Source organism: Dendrobates tinctorius, unplaced genomic scaffold, assembly GCF_039654945.1.
Source record: "Dendrobates tinctorius isolate UK_male_01 unplaced genomic scaffold, ASM3965494v1 ptg000245l, whole genome shotgun sequence".
Lineage (NCBI taxonomy): Eukaryota > Metazoa > Chordata > Amphibia > Anura > Dendrobatidae > Dendrobates > Dendrobates tinctorius.
Window position 1 is genome coordinate 238122 of NW_027361912.1, and position 17993 is coordinate 256114.

Here is a 17993-nt window from a genome sequence, read left to right on the forward strand (position 1 = left end):
CATCAGAGAGCTGCATGTTAGGTACTGGGGGCATCAGAGAAATAGTGATTAGTTATTACTGGATTTCCAGGATTTAGAGGAGGAAACCAATAAGCCTGAAACATGACGAGGGTCACTACCCCCCAGCAGACACTATCTATGTCCCATGACGTCCCCTGTGCAGTGGTGTGGTGGTACAGTCCGCTCTGACCGCTGTGCCAGCGCCAACTGAAGTTACTGAACTGACAGTCTATCAATCAGTAACCCACGATGCGTCTCCATGGCGACTCTGCAGTAGGCGGGGACAGACTCGCCCACTCCTCCTCCTGATTGGCTAAATGTTGTTTTCTTCCAAGTTTTGAGTCGCTGTTGCCTCACAGACCGGAAGCGGAAGTGCAGAGAGCCCCGGAGCTGCTGACAGCGAGGAGGATGGTGTCCTGGATTATCTCCCGGACGGTGGTGTGAGTATCCCGCTCCTGCTGCCGGTGCCAGCATCAGTATACCCCTAGACAGTCTCTGGAACTACACGTCCCAGCATTCCCTTAACTGTAAGCCTGTCACATGGCAGTTGTGCCTAATATGTGGGCAGTTTCAGAATTCTGGGAGCTATTGAAGCTGACTGCTCCCCCTCCTCATACAGGGAGATGTCACCTAAGGGTTAACCCCCCATGTCGGTCTTATATTGGGGACCCCCCATCTATGGGGTCATTGTAGGCTCTGGACATCTCCCCGATCCCTTCCTATGTGTCCTGTCAGTGGTCACAGAGGCTGCAGTACCTGGCATTGCCACTACAAAGGTATGGCGCTGTGCCTTGTATATAGCGATGGGGCACGGAGCCTGCCAGACCCCCCTGGGCAGCTCCAGACAGCGGATCGGTGGCATTGTCACCTCACATATGTAGGGGGCAGGAGTGTCCTACACCATCATGTCACACGATGCTTCTTAGCCAATTAGAAAAGGCGCTGCCAGATCATGTGATACTTTTTGCAGCGGGACAGGGCGATGCTTAGTAGATCATTACCCTATAAAGGCATCACACCTATCGCCACGACGGACTATCAAAATGAGGACATTTATCTTTATATGGTTTTCCATCTTTGTTAGAGAACTAAGTATAACGGGTCAGGGTCCGAGGAAGATGCATCGAGGGTCTTTGCTTGCATCCTAACAATCAGCACCGTTCTGGGGGCTGCAGCTCATCATCATCTGCAATCCCCGGGCACCTATGTAGGTTTACCCTGAAAATCCCTTTAAAAGGATTCCCAGCACTGAGGACAGCAGCGGCTTATATAAAGCCAGTGAGAGTAGCTTTCATCAGATGGCCGTAATTAAAGTGCTTCTCCACCATAAACACCCCTAATGGGCGAGGGTCTGCAGGCTGGGACCCTCTGCTGTTCAGATTGGGGTCACGCACGTGGCACCAGACGGCAGGGACCGGATCACTCGGCAGGTGACATTCTAGTGATCCATTGTGATGAGCAGCGCTTCGTGTCTCTGGGTGTGCCCGTAACGTGACGCTACCTGCGCCGGCCTCACTGGTATGAGCCTGTAAGCCGGTCACGTGGGAGCTGCCAAATTACCGAGAAGACGTCAGTCTTTTACTCCTTTAGTGTCATTAGCCCTCACTTTACTTTTATAATTGCATTTTTATTTGCTCTGTAAAACATTTCACTTACAAGGGAAGTCCGGCTCACGTTGTGGCCAGGTATGGGGGTAGCTGGCTGAACCTCAGGGATTTCAGGCGCCCCTCCTTCTTCTCCTAGTTAGTAATGCAGCGATGGTTGTAATTTTGGATGCCACAGGTTAAAACTAGAAATCTCCTATCCACCTTATCAGTGGTGTGACTTGCACCTCCAGTGGTGGGGTGCAGATCTGTCACTCGGCACTTTTCAAGGCCGATCCAAAACTCTTCTACAGATATCGGCCTTTGGGTCGGCATCTGTTCTCTTTCAACCATCCAGAATCTCTAGTCTACGGCCAGTTTAAAGGCCTGTTCACACTACCACGTAGGGGGTGTATTTTAAAGCCTGTGTTACGGACGCAAGTTGTGTTGACCTTAAAGGGTTTTCCCAGGACTTTAACAGTGAGGACATATATTCAGAATTGGGGGGGGGGGGGGTTCTGAGCAGACCCCCGCTACCAATCAGCTGATTGAGGCGGCACAGTGCCAAACATGGTTTAGTGGCCATGAGTGGTACTGCAGACTTGTGGGCTGACTGTTTCTTACGCTGTATTCACATGATGCCTTCTTGTCCCTTCAATTTTCTGAAAGCACAGTAATTCTTACACCCCCACCCCACCATGATTTTTGCAAACTGCAGCAAAGGAAAGCATCGCATGGACACTGCCTTGGGTCCCAGATTCTGCTCATTGGCTCTTCAGTAGACCATTCCCCTAAAATTAATCCATTTTTTTCCATGTAATTTTGCGTCTTTCCCATCCTGATATATGCATGTAAATGAGGGTGCAGAATGCAGTGGGCACTGGTCACCGGGCCGTGTAGGCAGCTGCCAGGCTTGGGCTGTACACAGACTAATGCTGGCACGGGATTCACCTCTGTTGTGGAGCGTCGTCCCGGGCGTGTGCAGCAGCCTGTAAATTCTCCCTGTGTACTCTGTATACAGGACGAGGGCTGTGTCTGCCCCTCCTCGGGGCGATGCTTGGCTTTGTGGGTGGCACATGTAAGATCTCTTGTTTCTTCTCCCCTTAGGCTTGTCTTTGGGCTGCTGTATCCCGCCTACTCATCATACAAAGCTGTGAAGACCAAGAATGTCCGAGAATACGTGAGTATCCGTATAATAAAAGAATGAGACATGCAGCTGTGCAATTTTTTTTTTTCTTGCAAAACCATTAATTTTTTTCTAATTATTTATTTTTTGCCATCGACAAAGCCATGTGAGGGCTTGTTTTATGTTTAATTTTGAATTACACCTTAGAATTGTCTACTACTTGGACAACTTTTCATACCCCACGCTTGGCCTTGATAAAATAATAAAGCTTATTACTCTCCTCCCATGTCGGGCTGTTCCCACGGTGTCGGCACTCGCTCTCCCATGTCGTATTGTGACGCCGGCGCCCGATCAGCGCTGACGTCGCTGTCTCCGTATGTATTGAACATAAAGAGGAAGTCTGGGATCAGACTTGTTCCTACCACGTCTTGCACCGCACGTTGCTTATGACCGACGTTCACCTTCTTGTCGTCTCAGGTGCGATGGATGATGTACTGGATCGTCTTCGCTCTCTTCATGACAGTAGAAACCTTCACAGACATTTTCCTCTCCTGGTAAGGGCTCTAAGAACTTAGAGACTCTCCATCTTGAAGACATATTACTAAATTCCATGACTTTAGTTTAGAACCTATGAGGAGTCCTCCCTACCTCCAACATTACTTGTTGGGTCCCTGCTATTTTGGAGGTCCAAGAGGGTCTCCATACTCCACTACAGCTGCTTTTTCTGGTCCCAAACAGCTATTGTCAAGATTTGGTGGGGAACTTGTATTAAAAAAAAACTAGTTTGCACATATAGTTAAAGAGAAACAGATTTTACTCTTAGGTCGCCCCCTGTTCCACTGTGTTACCCCCCCTAAATCCGTAAGAGAAGTGGGCCTTTTTATATACAGTTCATTCTGGTCTTTACTAAGTGGGTGTGGCTAGCACAGTAATTATGCAGAGCAGCCAAAGACACGCCCCTGAGGATCCTGTGAGCCACGCCCCCTTGTAAAGACACCTGCTCTTTAAAGGGGCTGTATATATATAAATATAAAAAATATTGCCATATGACCAAGCCCCCTGATGATGAGCTGGTCATACATTATCAGCTGGTCATCACTTTCAATAAAGCTTAGTAAATACTGTGATTAAAGGGGTTGCATCGCTTATCCACTGGGTTGGTGAGAGAAGTATGATTATCTGGTTCCGACTACTGGGAGCCCCACTGGTTATGAGACAGTCCCATCTGTGAGCAGTAGTGAGGATGTGCAACTACTGCTCCAGTCATGCCTTATGTAGGAATGGTGGTCACACATGGCCCCCAGCTGTTGTCTGCATCAGTATGGGTCATGTGCCAACTAGCCTCCTGCACTCAACTCTCTTCTATTGAGAGCAGCTGGGTGAGGCTAGTCGGTATGTGATCGCACACTGTCACGATTCAGCAGTCTGCAGTCGCATAGGCTTCTGAGACCAGATAATCCCTATAACTGAGCGTCCCCCGCTGTTCTTGTGCTGCTCTTCTCACTCATTCTTACTTTTTTTTTTTTCCCTGGACAGGTTTCCATTTTACTATGAGATTAAGATGGCCTTTGTGGTGTGGCTGCTGTCCCCGTACACACGTGGCGCCAGCCTACTGTACAGGAAGTGTGTGCATCCTGTGCTGTCCCTGCGGGAAAAGGTACCGAATACAGTATCTGTATCTCCATTCCCGAGTCGTCACACTGAGGCGCCGTAGGACATCTGTGCTGTGTACAGAGATTAGGAGCATTCGTCCTATACAGGATCCCGCACATGCAGGATGGGGAGGTCTGGTCTCTGATAATCCCTGATGTATAGAGGGGTGAGGGGCTGGGTCAGCAGTGAAGAACAAGCATCGCTCCGCCATCACTGCTCCCACACAGGCAGCTCCCGGCTTTCCTACGTTTCTGAACAGCAAATCTATCTTACTCGTGTCTTCATATTGTCAGGAATTCTACCGGAGTTCAGCAGGCATGTTGGTTACATGGGGAATGGGCGCTGGTTACACAGGGGGAGGAGGGAGCTGAGGGGGGGAGCGCTGGTTACACGGGTGGAGCAGGGGGAGAGCACTGGTTACACGGGGAGCATGGAGCTGAGGGGGGGAGCGCTGGTTACACGGGGGAGGGTGGAGCTGGGGGAGAGCGCTGGTTACACGGGTGAGGGTGGAGCTGGGGGAGAGCGCTGGTTACACGGGGGAGGGTGGAGCTGGGGGAGAGCGCTGGTTACACGGGGGGAGGGTGGAGCTGGGGGAGAGCGCTGGTTACACGGGGGGAGGGTGGAGCTGGGGGAGAGCGCTGGTTACACGGGGGGAGGGTGGAGCTGGGGGAGAGCGCTGGTTACACGGGGGGAGGGTGGAGCTGGGGGAGAGCGCTGGTTACACGGGGGGAGGGTGGAGCTGGGGGAGAGCGCTGGTTACACGGGGGGAGGGTGGAGCTGGGGGAGAGCGCTGGTTACACGGGGAAGGGTGGAGCTGGGTGAGAGCGCTGGTTACTCTGAGTAGGTGGGAGCTTGGAAGAAACGGTTACGTGGAGGAGACGAGGAGCGTTCGTTACAAGGGAAACTTGGGGTCGGGGAGTTTGGGCTGAGTGCTGGTTACATGGGGAGGGTGGAGGGGAGCGCTGGTTACACAGGGGAAACTTGGGGTCGGGGAGTTCAGGCTGAGAGCTGGTTGCTTGGGAGAGGGCTTTATTTGCTTGGAGGGGAGTGCCGGTTACATGGGGGAACCTTGGGGATTGAGGGGAGCGCTAATTGCATGGGGGTGGTGATTATCTTTCTTTCCCATTGATTTTTCTACTACTCCCAGCATAGCTTGTGGTGGTTGTCTGGGCATGTTGGTAGTTGTAGTTCCTGTAACTCTTGCCCGGTTCCTATGATGTGTTCCCTGGCCTCCATCTCTCATGTAAGAGGCTCGTCCATCGTCAGTATCTGTTCTGCCCCGAGGCCGCTGTTGGATTCCACAACCTGCGTTTGTCCTGACGGGTTTCTTACCTCACAGAACAGCTGCCGGAAGAGTCTTTAGTGCAGTGAATGCCTCGGTATCGCCTCGCAGCGCCTCCTCGCTGCTCCTCTGACCTACATCTTACTTCTTTCACCAGGAAATAGACTCCTATATTGTGCAGGCCAAGGAGCGGAGCTACGAGTCGGTGGTCACGCTCGGACGGAAAGGTCTGAACATAGCGGCTTCTGCAGCCGTACAAGCCGCCACCAAGGTACCGACACAAGTGTGAAATGGGTTATATGGCGATGCCATAAATGTGTACAGTGGAGAAAGCCTCAGTATTACACGGAGCTGGAAATGTCTTTATCCCCCCCTCCCCCTGTGCAGGTAATTTGGGACTGATGATCCTGTGATGGTCAGGTCCCATCTGAGAGCGCTGCGAGGTATTAGCCGATGTCGCTCAGCTCTGTCAGTACAGAGGGTCATGCGACAGGAACACGGAATGAATAATGTCTATATAATATATGGTTTGATTTCTTTAGGGACAAGGCGCGCTGGTCGGACGACTCCGCAGCTTCAGCATGCAGGATCTGAGGGATCTCCCAGATGACACCCCCATACACTACAGAGATCCCCTGTACCCTGATGCTGAGCTTCATCGCCGCCCTATTGGTGAGTTGTTTTTTTTATTGTTTCCAAAGGTGAACAAGCCTGTATAATATCTACAAACCCTTCTCACATAGGTTACACAACTCAGTCCCAAGCCGACAGTGACTCCATGGATGAAAGGTGGTCCGACAATGAAAGCAGGACATCGGCAAGAACGAGAGGGGGTCTACCACCCAAACCCATGCAGAGGAGTCAGAGTCTGAGGGTGTCTAAGAAGAAGACGCTAACCAGAGAGGTGAGGGTTAATCCCGACCTAGCGGCGTAGGGAAATGATCACATGTATGAGGGACTGATTCTTGTGGGACGAGTTGTACATTTGAATGACACCATTCATTTTATCACGTGATGCAGTGAAAAAATTCCAATTGTTGTGAAAGTGCAAAGAAAAAGTCCAGTTTCACAATTGTTTTCTGTTTGTGCGAGCCCACATCAAAATCAGGGAGCCACATCTGACGTACCGGCACGTCACATGTCAGTAAAGGGGTGATTGAGCAGCACCTATGGCGTCTGTTCTCACCACTTCTCCTCTCCTTACAGGCCTCTGTCCGGAGCAGCAAATCCCGAGCAAAGAAGAAGGCGGTGCAGTCTGAATCAGAAATGTGAAGCCGGGGGCTGCAATGGCCGACACGTCCCGGCGTCTACGAAGCTGAAAACACTGAATCTTAGACCTCATTATAAGTTCACGCTGGCTGTGCCTTACGGAGTATGGCTTCTCAGCTCCTGTCTGTTTGTGTAAATACGATGTGTCTGTAAGTATATATGTCAGGGGGCTGCAGTCTGCACTACGCTCTTTTTCTGTGGTCACCACCAGACCCCTATCATGTGTGGGCCGGACACTCAGCATGTCCGCAGATTGGTTACAAAATCCCGGCTGCCTATTAATGGAGGCGTCCATATTGGCCATCAACTCTTGCATTTGAGGGTCCGGAGTGTCGTCCTCTGGGCTCAGGACCTTAATCCTTTTCTAGCCCATGTGGTGTCCACCCCCCTTTTGTTGTTGTACTGGTTACAGCCATGTATATGTATACAGCCCCGAGGTTTGTCCAGGTGTATGTCACTGTTACACATCACCGCTGTGGTATAATGCGATCTCGCTATCATTTGCCTAATTTAGATCCTGCCTTAAAGGGTCGGTCCGGCGCCATTCACATCTACTTTGGGGAGGTGAGCAGGACTGGTCACGTCATGCCTGATGGCGGTGCACGCGTACCAGTGGGTATGTGCAGACACAATGTCTTCGTCATCTGTTGCAGAAGTGAGCGGCGCCGGAGAGACCTTTTTAAAGCTGTTTTCACTTTATGGCACAGACTGATCTTAGGTTACTGACCAGTGGCCACCATTGTGCCCGCTGGGTGATGGCCTTGCATACACATAGCCAGACTTTGCATACACGATGCACTAATTTATTTTAGCTTGTAAGGTCTGTCCTTTTTACTTCTATCACCCCCATTTTTCGAGTATCAGCTGCCGGCACCGCCATCAGCCGGCAGCTGATAGTCAAAAAATGGGGTGACAGATTCCCTTTAAGATTGAGATTAAAGGTTTGTGTTTTTATTGATGATAAGCAAATGATCTGTAGAGTCAGGAGTAGTGATGAGCGAGCGTGCTGGGATAAGGTGTTATCTAAGCATGGTTGAGTGACAACCGAGTGACTCTGGCGTGCTCTAATAATATGTTCAAGTCCCTGCGGCTGTTTGACAGCTTCAGCACATGCAGAGATTGTCTAACAGCCACGAGACATGCAGCCACAGGGACTCGAACATATTATTCGAGCACGCCGAAGATATTAGGTTAGAACCCGAGCATGCTCAGATAACACTTTATCCCAGCACGTTAGCTCTTCACTCGTTAGGAACAATGCATTGAATCTGCAAATAGAAATCTGAATTTTCCTTCTTGTAAAGTTTTTTTTCATGCTAAACAAAAACTTTTATAACGGTTGTATGGATTGGGGGAAAAAAAAATGTCTAAGCTGAGATAATAAAACCAGCCACTAGGGGGAAAAAACAATCCAGACACTTGTGCAGTTTTTATTGTTGGAAGTGGATCGTGGAAGGAGGATTATAATCCGTCCTTTATATTTCACAGATCCACTTATTGCTCCAGAATCTTTATCAAAAACTGCAGAAGTGTTTCCTGCAAAAAAAAAAAAAAAAAAAAAGTGTGTGTCCCCTCATAGGCAAGGGAGATGCAATTTATTTAAGAAAGCAGCCATGTTTTTATTTTCCTTTTAAGTGTAACTCTGATTTAGAGAAATGCAGGGTCAATATTAAGGCTTATTATATGATGTCTAATTATATAGGTCAGTCCTAATCTACCGGGCGGGTGTGAGGACCTCCATGCCTAGCAGTTGCTTTTGTAGCCCCCTCTGCAAAGTGAAACCTTTTGTAAAGATCAGATGTGGCGGTCATGAGATGTCTAGCAGAGAAGCAATATGCAAATCAGGCTGGTGGTGCACTGGGGGCGGGGCATTGCACATAGGCGTCATCTTCCAAGTGCATTGACACGCCCCCTTGCACTTCATCGCTGATTTGCATACGGCTTCTACACTAGATTTCTCATCACTGGCGCATCTGATCTCTACAATAAAAAAGTGTGATTTTTTTTTTTTTTTTTTTTTTCCTTGGGGGGAAGAAGCGCCTACATAGCCATACTGCTTCCATATGTGAAAACGAGCTGACGTGCTGCGGTTATGGCACATTTATACGTGTAGCATAAATATGTGATGGATGAAGGTCCGATTACAAGGATCCGAAAAGCAAAGGTGCCACGTGGCCACTCTTAGGCTAGTTTCACATTAGCGTTTTTTTGCGCAGCGCATCGGGCGCATAAAAAACGCAAAGAAAAACGCAAAACAAACGCGCGTTTTTTTAACGTCATGCGCACGCTGATGTGTAAAAAAAAAACGCAGCGTTGTTTGCGTTTTACATGCGTTTTTTGCATGCGTTGGCGTTTTTTATGCGCATGCGTTTTTAAGTGTGACGTTTTTTCCATTGTCTAGAGAACATTCTAGACTTGTTTCACTCAAAAACGCATGCGTAAAAAAACGCAACCGTGCGCAAGACCATGCGCACGCATGCGTTACCATAGACTTCAATGTGTTGTTTTTGCGCATTCCGTGCGCAAGCGTGCGCATGCGTTTTTTTGCCGAGACAGGGCGCACCAAAAAATCCAACATGTTGCGTCTGGCGCACCTGGCGCAAAAGACAAAAAAACGCATGCGCACGAAAACGCAAGTGTGCGCAAAAACATGCGCACGTCATGTTAAACATAGGTGCGCAGTGCGCATGCGCACGGGTGCGCACGATGCGCTGCGCACAAAAGCGCAAATGTGAAACCAGCCTACACGCTCGCTGGCGGCCCACAGTGCTCTGACCCCGTGTGAGATCCTGGCGTGGGGTCTGTATTACGCCCCCGTTAATACATGTGAAGGCGCTCCATCCTCTCTAAAGAATCCCCAATGGGGGTCCATCCAGAAACGTTTTCCCTTTCTGTTCATTGACTTGTCCACTTCTGCAGCTTAGAACTTCTATGTAAAGTGGGGAACAAGGGAAACCGCCTTAATATTTAGTGCCTTGATGTCGTCACGTCACCATTGCCACTGGGCGTCACGTCCTTGTCTTCGAGAAATCCAAGCTATTGTCTTACACTGATGACCAAAGCTTCATTACCAAAACATGGTAAGAGCAGGATCTCCAGCAAACCCGTCCTCGGGTCGTGCACTTCTACATAATGTGATGCCGTGCGCAGGTGGAGCGAGGCACAAGGACTAAGACGTTACCAAAGAGCCTCCAAGCGCCATGCAGCGGCCTCAGGAACAATTTTGCCTGGAGCGCCCCTTTAGTATCTTCCGTTTGCTGCAGCGGATGCCATATTGGTTGTCGCACAGCTGTCGTAGCCATGTAGAGCCTATAGCCGATGACATACTCACTGGCGGGGGTCTCGGGATGCCGCTCGTGGGTAGATAAGTTTGCACGCTGTCATTCTGCACTTGTTCTTTGTCCGGCTGAATGCTCATCCCACCACGATGCCGGAGACGACACAACGCGGCTTTGTCTTTGTATGTCCGTCACACGTCTGCTCTGTAATAGGACTTGTTATGGGGCCACTTATAGGAGCAACTTAATCATTCCCCAAACATGAACTCCTCCATTGCTGGGAAACATGGAGAATTTTTTTTTTTTTTTTTTAACAAGTGCCAAATGGAGCGGGTGCTGTCCGCAGGGTGCGCCGTCCTCCACCGAACAGAGTGCCCTTATGTCAAGTGCCTGTTATCCGGTCTCCGGCTCCAGGGGACCTCGTCTCAAGTGCCTCATGTTTCTGACCTCTTTTTATATATTTGCCTGTCTGTCCTGTTATTGGTTGTTTTTTTGTTTTTTTTTTTTGGATACCCCAAAAAATAAACATTTGTTGTTTTTGCCTATATTATAGTCTGTGTTTTTATTTTTTAAAATATATTATATTTTATATTATATATTTTATATTATTTTTAGGTGCAGCACGCTCTCTTCTCCGGCTTTCTGGGGGAGGTTTTTTTTTTTTTTTTGCTGGTGACTGTTTTGACTGCTCTCTATTTTATATACTGAATATAAAACGTATTGGAAAAAAAAAATCACATTCAATGGGCCAGCGCTGCAGCATGATCGCATCTATAATCTGCACTAAATTATTTTATTTGCTGATATAAATTTTTTGCTGCTGCGCCTGTGTAGTAGCATCGATCGGCGATCTGATGGATGCTACTATGCAAGCTCCACTCGCGCCATCTTCCTAGAGGAAATCCCCCTGCTGTTTTTTTTTTTTTTTTTTTTTTACTTAATGGAACTGTTAAAAATGGTAAATGTCAATGTTTACTGTTTAGGAAAGAAACCTGATGAACAGGTAAAGCCTCGTCGTACTGAGGCCGCCTGCAATATGGAGGCTGCAGGTGACTGGGATTAGCCGGCCGGGGGGAAAGTGCCTGAGATGTTAATATATTACTTCTAAGGTGACTGACGTGAAGTTTCTTTTGCCTTTTTGGGGGAAAAAAAGAGGTTCTGCAGCAGATGAATTCTGCACATTATTCAACACTAGCCTGTTACTACTGCACCATTAGTTTCATCAGGGCCGTGGAGTCGGTAAGCCAAACGACTCCTCAATTTCCATGACACCGACTCTGACTCCACAGCCCTGGTTTCCCAGTCTCCATTGTAGCGTTGCATTCCCCCTAACATATATTTGACTCCTCCGCACTTTCTTCTCTGCTATTCTCCACTTGCAGATGTGAGTGACCAGTCTAAAAGCTATGATATTGAAGTGATTTTCTGGTTCCAAGCTGCAGTTATTTAAAAGAAAATGTGCTTTTCCCACCATCCCTGGGTCCAACACTGAGTTTCTGCTGCTACTCCTGGTCATGCTGACAGCACTGCAGCCAATCAGTGAGCTCAGCAGCTTGTGCCATACCACTCAGTTCTGCGCTGTCAACAGGCAGACGTTACACACCAGCAGTAGTGTAGATTCAGTGCTGGACCCAGTGATGGTGAGTAGAGGACACTTAAAAAAAAAAAAAAAAAAAAAAAAAAAAAAACACAAACCAGCTGGGGTGCAGGCCTTTTTCTAAAACCAGAAAAGCACTTTAAGGGTGCTATACCCTGCTTGGTGATTGTGGTGTTTTTTTTTTTTTTGTTTTTTTTTTTTTTCCCCCCAGCACCCCAGTAAAAAGTACGCTCAGTTCAGCCGAGCATGCACGCATTCTCATTGTGGATAGAGTAGTGACACCGCTCTGCCGGCGGCTCATCTATAGTAAGAAGAAATAATCCGATGTGTTTAATTAAATCCAACGTTCTGATCTTTCCTTGACACTGGCTGTCTGGTGAGAGTTGGGGTACCACCCTAAACGCTGAATAGTTGACTGGTTGTGACTTAATCAGTGGGTTCGGTTCGCCGTATCCATCCCCAGACTTGGCAATCTGTCCTGGGAGGTCGGCCGGGTCCAACTTGCATTTGTGTTCTTCTGTTAAATGCAATGATGGAGCAGGGAGTGCTGTGTGGTCAGCTCCCTACTCCACCATCCAGCCGGTATTTACCCTCTGTAACTAGGTATATGTGTGTACACTGACTAGGGGCACTAACATGTCTGGGTGGCCACCAGGGGGCAGCATTGTGTGTGGCGCGCCATGATGTGTGGGGGTCTATGGAGGCAGCATAATGTGTGGGAGTGGTGCAGGGGGCATCATAATCCATGGGCGCTAGCTCACTGGGGAGCACTGGAGGTGCCGTTTCCGTGTGGGCACATAGGACTGGATGTGGCGGAGGCTTAGCTGTAACGCCTCCACAATCTGTGTCCCTCTGTCTTTTGTGGCTGGGAGCTGCACAGATTGAAGTTTTCACAATCTTCATATTTCCTGGTAACATTTTTTTGTAATAAATAACTGAATTTGTAAGGGGGAAGACTGGACCGCAGGTACCTGTACTAACCCGGGTCCAGAACCGTCGAGGCTGCGTCCCATGTTGTCCGGGGAAAGGCAAAAAGGCCCGGACGGTGCCCTGATCTGGAAGCCGGGGGTTAAAAGTGAAAGCGTAAGCAGCGTCAGCCAGTTTCCCGCCAGCAGTGACAGAGGCAAGGTGCAGCGTACGCCGCGGAACATGGCCGACCCAACGCCAGGACACTGCCGGAGCCCACCACAGTAACAGAGAGAGGCTGAGGGCCAGGGCAGGGTTCAGGGCTGTACACCGCTGCTCTCGTTGCCAGACATTGCCACGCAGCTCGACCGGGACAACACAACCGTGATGCATGATATTTCAGCCAGAGAACCTTACACCACACTGTGTGTGTGTGTGTGTGTGTTCGTTGTATCCCTTCTGTTGTTTTTCCCTGTTTTTTGGGTTTCATTTTTCATTTAGGTCATCCGACATTTGTATGACCAGGCGTCCCTTAACAGAGCAGTTTCAGCACTTCATATTTTTGCTTTTTGTTTATTTACTAAAAAAAATTTCGGCTTATTTTTAATGTGTGTGGGTTGATGTGTGCGTGTGCCATATATGTGCGGGTGCATGTGCACACGCGCATTCTTGCACACAAACTTCACATTTCGGCCTCCTTCCAGGTGGGCTCATTTTTGCATATGCGTGTGTACCTGTATACACACGCGCTTTTTGTGTGTGTACATGTGCACATGCATTTCTGCCCTCACATACTTTACCGTGTCATTCCCTTCATTTTTATATTCATTTTCTCATGTTTATTTTTATTTTTACATATTTTTCTTTTTGAAACACTTTTTTTGTTTTTCTTATGCATTTATCAATCCATGCACAATGTGTCTGAATGCATGACTTGCTTATATTCATGTTACATACAAGAATGAAAAAACACAATTCTTTTTGTTTGTGTATAATGTGTTGAATCTTCTATCCACACAAACAACTTATTTAATCTTTTCATCATTCCATGGGGCATTATCTCTGGTGTTTCACATTCCTGTTGTGGAGGCTTTATTCAATCTATTCGCACTTGCTAGCGTGCATTCACATTGGGCTCTTATGGCTGAATACATATTTTTGCTCCCGGGAGCTGCGCATGCGCTATAGGCCTATTTCCTGCATTTGGTCCTGTGCATCGCGCTGGTTGTTCCGGAACGTGCGCGCAGGGCTTGTGCTGGCAGAGACGTCTGCCAGCACTTTATCAGCCGTCGCTTCCGGTCCGGCGGATTCCTGCACACATGTAGATATTTACCACTTACATTTGAGGTATTTAATGGCTGTGTGGATAACAATACCCACTTCCCCTGACGAAGCCGTCCTTGTAACGGCGACACGCGTTGGGTCTGCGCCCTGTGCTCACCTACTGGTCTCATTTATGGCAGGTATATAAACGGACTCTCTCTGAAATTTTAAGGGACCGCCACCCTCATGTTAGGCCTTGTGCCTTTTCTTGTGTGGATGTTCTCATCTCAGCATTTTCTGTCGGCCATTTGCATGTGCGTTTGCACTCTCACAGATTGATATATTTAGCTGTTAAATCAGCTTCATTGGCATATTTATTTCAGCATGCTATGGTGTGCTTTCATTTTACCAGGCTAAGGCTGGTTTCACATTCGCGCATTTTACATGCAGCGCACAGCGCCGCAAAGCCCCGCCCCCTGCCTGCCCCATCCGGTCATCGCCTCTACTATCGCACACGGCTGCATGCGATCTGCGCACCCTATCTTTAGCATAGGGTGCGCAGACCGTGCGCTAGTAGGATTTTGGCGTGCGCTGCACACTTTTGAAGGTGCGCCGGTGTGCGCCGAATGCACCATGTTGCATTTTGGCAGGGGCGGGGCTTAGCGGCGCCGTGCACTGCATGTAAAATGCGCGAATGTGAAACCAGCCTGATTCATGCCTTAACTGTTTTATGTGGTATAGTGGTCCACTTTTTCCATGGGGGATTTATTATGCAGCTCTTTATTTAGTGACCATTTATGTCTGTTTGGAATCTCCTGCATAGTTACATGAATTGTCATTTATATGATTGTATTTGATTCTTACTTGGCTTTTTTCTATGGCGCTGTTATTCTTACCATCTTTATAATGCTTATGGTGTGTACAGGACCTACGCGGTTTTCACTGTTTTTTGTAATGCTTTTAATCATTTGTTATCAATAAAGTCATCTCTTTTTATGATATACTGGTGGTGTGCATTTCCATTAGTGGCCTGCTTTTTTTTCTTTTTTGTTTTGAGCCCAAGACAGTGACAGGCGTTCTGCTTCATATATGGAGTCATTGGACCCTATGCCAGAGGGTGCGCGTAGCGTGGAAGGTAGGCCACAGAGGAGGTTGTTGCAGTAGTCGAGGCGGGAGATGATTAGGGCATACACAAGCATTTTGGTAGAGTGAGGGTAGCTGTCACCATGACCCCTGAGCATCCGATTGGAAGTACCAGAGAAGGGCGCTGGATCTTGGAACAAATGAGGACCGAACTGTCAGGACTCTCCCCACAGCAGGTGCAACAGGTGGAAGCCGTGCTGGAGCGTTATAAGTATGTCTTCGCCCGTCACAAGAATGACTTCGGGTGCACTGCTACTATCACCACGAGATACCCACGGGAAGTGCCGCCCCAATCCGGAAGCGATACCGCCACATTCCACCCCAGATGAACCAGGAGGTGAAGGAAATGTTGGCGCACATGCTGCAGAGTGGAGTAATCCGGGAGAGCCAGAGTCTGTGGGCAGCCCCTATTGTACTGGTTCGGAAGAAAGGGGACCCTGCGTTTGTGTCGACAATAGGCGACTCAACACCTGCACAGTGCGGGATTTGTACCCCCTACCCAGAATTGAGGAGTCACTATCTGCCTTGGGAAAGGTGAAGTATTTCTCATCTCTAGACCTGGCCAGAGGATATTGGCAGGTGCCCATGGCTGAGCAGAACTGGCCGAAGACAGTGTTCATTCTGCCTATGGAATTATTTGAGTTCAATCAGATGCCCTTCGGCCTGACTAACGCTTCTGGGACGTTTCAGCGCTTGATGGAAAGGTGCTTGGGGGATCTGAACTTCGAGGCAACCCTTATCTACCTGGATGATATAATTGTCTACGCGGCGACCTTTGAAGATCATCTTCGGCTGTTAGAACAAGTGCTGAGTCGGCTGCAGAAACATGGCCTGAAAGTGAAGCCCCAAAAACGCCACCTCTTCTGCAAACAAATCGAGTATCTGGGACACATCGTATCCGCTGACGGAGTAAGGCCTGCTCGGCAAAAGATAGTGGCAGTACAAGAGTGGCCCACCCCGAAGACAGTAAAAGATGTTCGGGACTTTCTGGGGCTTACCGGGTACTACTGAAGGTTCGTGAAGAATTTCCCCACATTGTCATCCACTGTTGGAATTACTGAAGGGGGTACCGTCAGGGGCACATAATCGGACCATCCAGTGGGGGAGCAGCCAGTAAAATGCCTTCCAGGCCTTGAAGATGGCTCTGACAGAAGCTCCAATCTTGGCCTATGCTGACTTCTCGCAACTTTTCATTGTACATACCAATGGAAGTCTCCATGGTCTGGTGGCCGTGCTCTCTCAAATTCAAGAGGGGAAAGAACAGGTGATTGCTTACACAAGCTGCTCCCTGCATGACTCAGAGCGTAACCCCGACAACTACAGTTCCTTCAAACTGGAGCTGCTGGAGCTGGTATGCGCGATGACTGAAAAGTTTGTTGAATACCTGTCGAGGTCCGAAGTTTTAGTATGAACCCACAACAACCCTTTGGCTCAGCTGGAGAATGCAAAACTGTGAGCCCTGGAACAAAGATGGGTGGCCCGTATGGCAAAATACCAGTACAAGATCGCCTATCGGAAGGGAGCTGAAAATACACATGCAGATGCTCTATCTAGAGTGACTCATGAGCGCCCAGGCCATGATTGGGACAAAGAGTTGAAGGTAGAAGAAATTCCTGGCTTCCGGGACTTCGCCAGGTCGTTGGCGGCGATGCAGGGACAGATCGGCAAGGCGTCCGGAGAACAGGTACTGGAACGACCTCGAGATCATTGGGTGCAGATGCAGCAGGAAGATAAGGAACTTGCTCAACTGAGACAGTGGGTAGCTTTGAAGCGGCTCCCCAGCCAAGATGAAAGAGGTGCCCTGTCCCCAGGGGCTTTGCAGATTCTCAGACAATGGGAAAGACTTCAATTGAAAGATGGCTTGCTGTATTGAAAAGTGCAGTTGGGTACGTGAGCTGGGGACCACCTGGCAAGTAGTACTCCCCGAGGAGTTGATGGGTATAGTGGGCACGGAGGCTCATGAGAGGGGGGCTCGCTTCGGTCCGGAGAAGACGTTCCAGTGGTACAGAAATTTGCTTTATCACCCTCGCTTGAAGACTGCAGTAGAGGATGCCTGCCAGCAATGTTGAAGCTGCGAATTGGCTAAACTTCTGGAACAGAGAGCTCCCACCCAGACCATAGTGACCTCTGCCGCCTTAGAATTGCTGATGATTGACTATTTAACTGTGGGTCCTGCTCATCTTGGCTATGAACATTGTCTAGTGATGACTGACCACGTCACCAAGTTCGCTGTGATTAGTCTGACCCGAGATCAGACTGCCGAGTCAGCTGCACAGACTATGTCGAGACTTCATCCAGGTGTACGGCTGCCCGAGGAGAATTCATTCAGACCAAGGTGCTTGTTTCCAAGGCCGAGTGATAGAAGAGTTACACTGTCTATACCAAATAGGGCATCATTCTCGACTTCTCAATCATCCCCAAGGGAATGGAGCCTGTGAACACTTTAACCGGACACTGATTCAGATGCTGAGAACATTGGAGGAAGATCGGAAAGTCCGTTGGCCTGAGTATGTGGCTGAATTGGTCTGGGTCTACAACAATCGGGTGCACCGCACAACAGGATACACCACGCATACTCTACTATTTGGGCGGAAAGGATGAGAAATCACCGAGCTGGAGCTGGAACCAGAAGACGACTACCCACGAACGGGGATGTCTTCCTGGGTCCGAGAACATAGACACCGGTTGCAGACTCTCCACGGGCTGGTACATACTAAGTTCCGAGAACTCAAGCACCATGAAGCACCGCCCCTCCGAGGGACAGCTCTTAATGTGGGAGATCGAGTGCTGGTCCGGGGCAAGCTTGAATACTGGTGGGACAAAATTCCATATTTGGTGAAACACCGAGTTGACAATGCTGGCCCAGTGTATGAGATTCAACCTGTGGGTGAAG

The 17993-nt window shown here is 48.9% G+C and overlaps 1 protein-coding gene across 1 annotated transcript; it reads left to right on the top strand.

The window, feature by feature from the left end:
* Positions 1–306: 306 nt before the first annotated feature.
* On the top strand, positions 307–10736 carry REEP4 (receptor accessory protein 4). The gene is made up of 8 exons (XM_073557109.1): positions 307–440; positions 2691–2763; positions 3187–3263; positions 4246–4366; positions 5802–5915; positions 6187–6316; positions 6388–6548; positions 6851–10736. Exons 1-8 carry the CDS (start codon positions 409–411, stop codon positions 6914–6916), a joined length of 774 nt encoding a protein of 257 aa, XP_073413210.1. The 5' UTR covers positions 307–408; the 3' UTR covers positions 6917–10736.
* The last annotated feature ends 7257 nt before the right edge of the window (positions 10737–17993 follow it).

Coding starts and splice junctions, on each gene's coding strand:
- REEP4 (XM_073557109.1), top strand. CDS start 409: ATGGTGTCCTGGATTATCTCCCGGACGGTGGT. Junction 441..2,690: donor ATTATCTCCCGGACGGTGGT/GTGAGTATCCCG, acceptor TTCTCCCCTTAG/GCTTGTCTTTGGGCTGCTGT. Junction 2,764..3,186: donor CCAAGAATGTCCGAGAATAC/GTGAGTATCCGT, acceptor TTGTCGTCTCAG/GTGCGATGGATGATGTACTG.